This window comes from Copidosoma floridanum, unplaced genomic scaffold, assembly GCF_036245765.1.
Source record: "Copidosoma floridanum isolate Cflo_tuat_1 unplaced genomic scaffold, Cflo_Japanese_pri ptg000028l, whole genome shotgun sequence".
In the NCBI taxonomy this organism is placed as follows: domain Eukaryota; kingdom Metazoa; phylum Arthropoda; class Insecta; order Hymenoptera; family Encyrtidae; genus Copidosoma; species Copidosoma floridanum.
Window position 1 is genome coordinate 7595784 of NW_028321905.1, and position 7587 is coordinate 7603370.

Genomic DNA, 7587 nt, shown 5'->3' on the forward strand with positions numbered 1-7587 from the left:
ATCGTGTGAGAGTGATAAGAAAAGTTGGCGTATGACTCGAATTTCCACAAAACGTTACGTAAACTATTCCGCATTGTATGTGTATATTAACGATTTTTACAAAATGTCAAAATTAGTTTTGTTGACCTTATAGGAAAATCTATGATATTAAATAAGCCTGTTCGGACTATTCACTAATAATATCTTTAGATTATCGACTGTGAGTAATTTAATGTGCATGAAACACAAGAGTATAAGATAAAATAACACAAGGAGTGAAGTTAATGTTAAGAAACGCATTTTTAAGCTAGTAGAGATCAACATATTACAGTAATTTCTGAATGATACATTAAATTAGCTATATAATCGTACAGCAATAACATTTTTTAATACACAACATAAATATAGGTGATTCTTAATCATGACTTTTTATGAGCTATTAAAAAAGCAATAACAATTAAAAAATCATTAAATAACAAAAATTCAGCACAAGCGATTGATTTTTCAAATTCAGAGAATTATTTAAGAGTCGCTAAATTACGTAACTATCCATATCAACTTAAGTTTACCTCTTTAAGTCCCATGTTATGTAGTTATATGAATTTTATTTTCAATAATAATCGTTCCTATAATATCAGTTACAAAATCACTATATTCAAAATTAAAAAAACGCATGGTATTTTTTAAGTTAGCTAATTATTTTATCAACACCATTTTTATTTAGGCAGCTATTGAATTTAAGATAAATGTTGAATTAGACCTTTTCTTTTGAGGGCTAAATATAAACAAAACTGAAATCATACAATTTTTTCAGGTATATGCATACAAACTGTTATTAATATATGTTATAATCAGCCGTGTTAATGTTATACAAAAATTTGTAGAATTGTATACGCCAGATTTAACAAATCATTTAAAAAGACATTTAATTTAAAATTGTAAGGTTAATAATTTGAAATGAGTGACTGTAATACGTTACAGTAAAAAAATAAAAATATAAAGTAAGGGCAAATTAATGTCATAAAAAGTTTGAGAAGAATATCAAAGTGAATAGTTAATAACATATAAAATCATATAAGCCATCAAATATTACAGCCACAATCTTTTTTGGTGCGTGGCAAATCGTAGTCCTAAAAAATGTTAGTGTGCAACATCAGTGAAATTATACTAATGTAAATAGAAGATTTAGTTTATGAGATTTTAAATCTCGCGCTTTAGGATATTCTCTTACCTATAAGGGCCAATCATAAGCGTGCGCGCGTCTATTAATACACCAATAGACTCTGTTTATACTTATTTTTGTTCAGCAGCTTGCTGCTGCTGCGGTTATCGTCAGTCAGCCTCAAACGCCCTTTTCGGTAAGTCGCTTTGCGCTCGTGTTTATAATTCTCACGTGTATCGTTTTATGTAAGATTATTGTAACGAAAACGATTCACAATTTAAATTGACACGTAATTACTCAGTTGTGCATTATTACAGTGTCCTTTAATTACATCCTTTTTCACGCTCCCCCAAATCCGGCGTGCGATATAAAAAGAAATATACAGTCCACTATCTTACTGAGTTTGATTTTGAACAGCTAGTCTTATGCCTTTTGTAAGCCATGTTTAGGATTTGCTGGCTTGTGTCACATCAAAGTATGGCAGATGAATTTGAATGAGAATTGTGGTTTTTTTAAGTGTAATTAAAATAGTTGACGTGAGGGCTTACATTAGATAAAATATTTTTAGAACTATTTGGGATCGTACGTACATGATAGTAACTTTACCAAACATCGTAATCAATCTTGAAAAACCTTATAGCAAAATCCTTAATAATAAACAAGCCAGTTGTAACTATTGACTAATAAAAATTAAAGCTTATCAATCGTAAGAAAAATGATATGTTTGAAAAATAATAGTTTAAGATAAATCAAAACAAGTGCTATGATTAATACAGGTTTACGTGTTTTGAAGCCTGTTTAAAGCGACTGAATAAAAAGACAATGATGATGCACTAACATATATTTTTGGCTTAACAGTAATAATAATTTTTAATAATGACATACAAAAGTTCTGTTCCATGTAAATTACAACTTGTACGCTCTTCAAGAATCATGGAAATTTTGAAGATTTATTTAGAACCAAAATTTAGCAAAAACAGTTAAATCTTAAAATTCAAAGCAATATGTAAGGTATCGAGTTAAAGAGATTCTTTATATTCACTTAAGTTTATGGAATATAAGAAGTAGTGATACAAGGTAAGCTGGATTGAACCTTGTACAATAATCGTTGCTGCATTGTCAACTTACGAATCTTTTTCTATAAATAAAAGAAAGTCTTTGTAACTTAGGAAACTGGTCATCCTTAAAACAGCATTCAAAGTGGGAAATGAGTTTAAATCCAGGTTAGAGTCGAATTAAAAGTTTTATTCAAAGGATTTATATGCACAATATATAATCCTTACAATTTTAGACGGTATATACGTACAGACGCTTATAAAGATGTATTAATAGTGGCCTTGTTTACATTACCATGAAATCTATAGAATAAAATTAGCTGGTGTGAACTATATCTTCAGAAAGTGTATATATTTACGATCTGAAGTAACACAATTTTTTAAAAGTGACAGTATAACGTTACAACGATTTAACAATAAATGCGAAGACAATGCTCGATTATGCTTAAAAAAGATCAATTAATGTAACAAAATAAATGGCTAATAAATTGTTACACTAAGTAAGCATTTTAATTTTACAATAATAATGTTTGATTTTGATTGTCACATATTTGGAAATGCAGACATAAGAAAAAATAGTTTTTTAAATTATTCTTTATTAGGACATCGAGTAAATACAAGATCGGCAGATCAGCCGTAACAAATACTTTAAAGTTGGCAGATCGACGTGGAGGTCCAGTTCGAGAGTCCCCAGCGAAGCAGGAGGTCAAGGCGTCCACACATGGTTTTGTTCCACTCGAAAGATCAGTTCGCTTGCACCGGCAGAGACCAAGCGACCAGCAGCTCCCTCTTCTTTGAGCAGAAAGAGGGGGAGGGGAGGGCATGGGCGCGCAAGATAAATCTTGCACAACCCGCCCGCCTCGTTCCATGAACGATCTCAGTCTCCGCCCGCCGTACCTGGGTCAGATTCGGCCACAGGGTCTTTGGAGGCGGCGTCGCCGGCACTAGGCGATCGGACGGGCAGTAGAGAGAGCTTGCTGATGGGACGGGTGTATTCACCAGTGACTGTCTAGATGGTGGCGGCGCGAACGAGCCCGTCGGGTCTGGGATGAACTGAGATGATGCGACCGAGCGGCGCCGTGCCACTAGACTGGAGGAGCGTGGCGTCCACCACGGCGACGACGTCATCAACCTGGAAATTACGACGTGGAACCTTCCACTTGGGTTGTTGTTGGAGCGTGTTCAAGTACTCGCGGCTCCAGCGGCTCCAGAACTGGTCTCGGATTCCCCGGACCAGCTTCCAGTGACTTAGGCGATCGAGCTTCTCGGGCGGGGTACTGGCCTGAAGCACAGAATTCAGCGGGCCACCGACTAGGAAGTGTCCAGGGGTGAGGATGTCCAGATCATCTAAGCCTCCGATGAATGAAGTGAGAGGGCGGCTATTGAGGACCGCCTCGATGTTGGCCAAAACGGTGAAAAACTCCTCGTAGGTGAGGTTGCGCGGTCCAAGGGCACGACGGAGATGATGTTTCATTGCTTTGACACCGGCCTCCCATAGTCCGCCGAAGTGGGGCGCCCGTGGAGGAATGAAGTACCACGTGACGCCTTGTTCAGCCAGTGAGCCAGCAACACGCTCCCACTTTATTTCGGCATCCTGGAGCGCCTCGCGCATTTCACGGTCTGAGGCGCGGAAGCAGGTGGCGTTATCACTCCAGATCTCTAAGGGCCGACCGTGCCCGGCGCAGAATCTTGTGAGCGCTCCAATGAATGACTCGGTGGAGAGATCACCAACAGGCTCGAGGTGTGACGCCTTGGTAGTCATGCAGACGAAGATTGAGACGTAGTCCTTGCTTGTGCGGATGCCTCGGCCCTTAGCAGACAAAATGTTGAATGGGCCAGCGTAGTCAACTCCAGTGCGAGAGAAAGCTCGAGCAGGAGTAACCCGTGCGGCCGGTAGAGGTGCCATGTGTTGAGTGGCAGGCCGCGCCTGCAGTCGGGCGCAGACCACGCATCCCTGGAGAATGCTTTTGATTCGCCGCCGCCCGCCAACAATCCAGGCCTTGCGAGCCACATAGGCGCTGGTGACTCTGACTTCTCCGTGAAGAGCACGAGCATGAGCCCACTGGATAATGAGCCGAGCGAGGCTGCATCGGCTGTCGAGGATTGGCGAATGCTGCTCATCGAAGGTGAGCGCAGAATGTTGGAGACGACCACCAACTCGAAGGACGTCATCGGAGAAGATCGGGTCTAGAGACAGCAGTGGATTTTTCGCAGGGACACGGCCGCCCTTTTGCAAGCTCGCATTCTCTATCACGAAGAATTGTCGCTAGCTGAGGTGGACGCAGGCGAGGTAGGCATCGCGCAGCTAAATCGTCGTCAGAAGGGTGAAAGGCGAGGGAGCGGGATCTCGACGTAGCCGATGACGGATCCAGCGACGCAGTCGAGCGAGGAAGCGTAGGAGACGGCCAAGGTCTGAGAGCTTCTCGAGCAGATTTGGCGTAGTGCATTGAACAGCACAACAAGATTGGAGGGCGCCGTCAGTGACTGGGTTGCAGGAGCTAGGCAACTTTGCGTTTTCGGCTGGCCACAAGTCAAGAGGGCCTGCCAGCCAAGAAGGGCCTTTCCACCAAGCACGCATTTGCTGAAGCGTGAGCAGATCCGTGCCCCGGGACGCCACATCCGCTGGATTAGAGTCCGTCAGAACATATCTCCATACGTGGGAGGGCAGAAGCTCCTGGATGTGAGCCACGTAATTGTCGATCAATGAGTTGTTTGTCGGCTCCGATGATCGGAGCCAGTGAAGCACGATCTGGGAGTCGCTCCAGGCGTGACAGTGCTCAACGCTCACAGCATATTCCTTGGCAACCATGCGTAGCAGCCTCGCTGCAAGCAGTGCCGCTCGTAGCTGCAATCGAGGGATCGTTATACGTGTTGGACTTGTGGCGTCTGGCTGCAAGCTTTTGATGGGGATCAACTTGGTCCTGGACATCAAAATCCTCACGCAGACACCATCGGCTGGGTTCTCAGAGCGCGAGTACACGACAGAAGCCATCTCGCGCTGGCTCGTATCTGCAAATGCGTGGAGTTGCAAACTAGTGGCGGGACTGCAGCTGATCCAGCGAGGAATGGCAATGCTGGGGACATTGTGCAGTTGAGTCAGGAATCCGCTCCAGCGTTGGGCCATGGCCGCAGGCGCAGGCTCATCCCATTCGAGTCGCACTCGCCAGAGATCCTGGATGATCATTTTGGCAGTTAAGACAACGGGTGCGATCCATCCACAGGGATAGAAGAGTCGTGCTAGAGCGGCAAGCATCGCGCGCTTGGTCGGGTTTCAGCTGACGCCGAGTTCGCTGACAAGACCGTCTGCGCTGAGCTGTCGCCAGGTCGGCCTTAGTTGGGCATCTGGAGAGAGATGACGCAACAGCTCCGGATCGTTGGCCACCCACTTTCTCAGAAAGAAGCCCCCAGCTTGCAACAAGCCCATCAGCTGGTCGCGGCGAAGTCGAGCCGTCTCAACGTCATCAGCGCCAGAGAGAATATCATTGACGTATCGATCTTGTTTGACGACAGGCACGGCCTCAGGCCAAGCATGGCCTTCATCCTCGCATAGCTGGGAAATCGTCCGTAGAGAGAGATAGGGAGCACTAGCTTCACCGTAGGTCACAGTGAGCAACTGATAGTGCTTCGGCAGGCTAGAGTCATCAATGCTCCACAGGATACGCTGGAGGTCCACGTCACGCTTGTTGATCCAGATCTGCCGAAACATTATCTGGATGTCTGCACAGAAAGCAATCAGATGCCTTCTCCAGCGGAGCAAGACAGTTGGCAAGCAGGCTTGGAGCTTCGGTCCAGCGTGCAGGATATCGTTGAGGCTATAGCCAGTGGATGTCGGTCGCGATGCGTTGAATACGACGCGCAGTTTCTTTCGGTGGTCGCCATTTTGCCAGATTCCATGGTGCGGGATATAATGCATGAGGTCCGACGACTCGCGCAGCTCCACGTTGGTCAGTAACCGCATGTGCCCGCACCTAAGATACTCGTCCATAAAGCGTGCATATTCGATGGCCATCTCCGGGGCACCCCACAAGCTGCGCTGTAGCGAACGAAGGGATACTCTAGCGCCGGTTAAGCTCTCTCCTAGTCGCTCAATTCCGTCGTGCTTGAGCAGGAGGCGGACGACATAGCGCCCGTCGGCAGCCCGATGATGATCGGCAAAGATGACCTCGCACTCGATGTCATCAGGAGATTGACGAATTACCCGTGGCACGTCCTCCAATTCCCAAAACCGTTGCATCAGTGCGATTAGCTGCTCGTGCCAAGGCGGAGCTGAGGTGTCCTATGTCGTCATGCAAGCAGCCGATGAGGACGAGGTCACTTGGCCCGGTGCGTGACCAGCGAGCATTCAGCCGACAACGGTGAGCTGTCTGACGATATCTCCACGGAATAACTGCCCTGGCCGTAGTAGATGGGGGTACACGTCGGCTCCAAGTAGGATATCGACGCCGCCCGGTATTCCAAAGGTCGGGTCTGAAAGATCTGGTAAATCATTCCAGAGTTCGATGACGGCTGGTTGTAACGGTCCAGAGGGGGTGCGGAGTCCCATTTGGGGCAAGCAGTGCGCAGTCAGCCACAACATCCGGGTTGAGTTCCGGGTTTGGAGCTGCAAACATGCAATCGTTGGGGAGCGCATAAAGACAGCGCCTCCGACGCCAGAGATGCTCGTGACGGCTGGCTCGGGACTGGCGCCAAGCTTTCGAGCAAGGGCAGTGGACGTGATTGAAATCTCCGAACAAGCGTCGACAAGTGCTCTTGCTGTGACTGTCCGCCCCCCGGGGCCCATGAGCTGAACCTTGAGCGTGGGCAAGACGGCTAGTCACAACGGTGAAGCAGCTGCCGCGTCGATCCCGTCCTTGGAGTCCAAGGTGAAGAGACACTGCTTTGCCTCAGCTGGTGCTGGGTCGGGCGCGGCCCTGCGCTTGCGACCGCCATCATGGATGAGGCTGTGATGCCGCGCCTTGCAATATTGGCATACGCCTTGGGAAGGGCAGACAGCTGCCATGTGGCCCAGCTTCAGGCAGTTAAAGCACAGCTTGTGCTGAGCGACGAAACCCTTTCGCCCAAGCGCGTCCAGTTCCAGGAAACGGCTGCAGTGACCTACGTAGTGCGGCACGTGGCAAGCAGGACAGTCATCGTTGACTGTGTGGGTGGCTAAAGATCGGTGATTGCGGCTGAGTCGCATCAGCGCGGGAGGGCGACTGCCGGTCGAGCGTACAGGATCGTTCGTCGATCAGGGAGGGCGCGAGGCTTCCAATAAAGTCAGTGAGCGGCCACGCCTCCACAGAAAGCTGGATTAAGTGGCGAAGGAGGCCGCTTCCCCTTGTGCAGAGCTGGCTGCCTCCAACTTCTCGAGCTCGTCTTTCCAGGCTCTCCGAGTTGAGGGGTCCATGGCGG

The 7587-nt window shown here is 47.0% G+C and overlaps 2 protein-coding genes across 2 annotated transcripts; both read right to left on the reverse strand.

Annotated features, from left to right (window-relative positions):
* Window positions 1–3205: 3205 nt before the first annotated feature.
* LOC149373742 (uncharacterized) lies at window positions 3206–5380 on the reverse strand. The gene is made up of 2 exons (XM_089595790.1): window positions 4549–5380; window positions 3206–4443 (listed from the first exon to the last, which is right to left on the reverse strand). The coding sequence occupies exons 1-2, from the start codon at window positions 5378–5380 to the stop codon at window positions 3206–3208; spliced, it is 2070 nt and encodes a 689-aa protein (XP_089451916.1).
* An 87-nt stretch (window positions 5381–5467) lies between these two features.
* Window positions 5468–6430, reverse strand: LOC149373743 (uncharacterized). The gene has a single exon (XM_089595791.1). It carries the CDS (start codon window positions 6428–6430, stop codon window positions 5468–5470), a length of 963 nt encoding a protein of 320 aa, XP_089451917.1.
* Between the last annotated feature and the right edge of the window lie 1157 nt (window positions 6431–7587).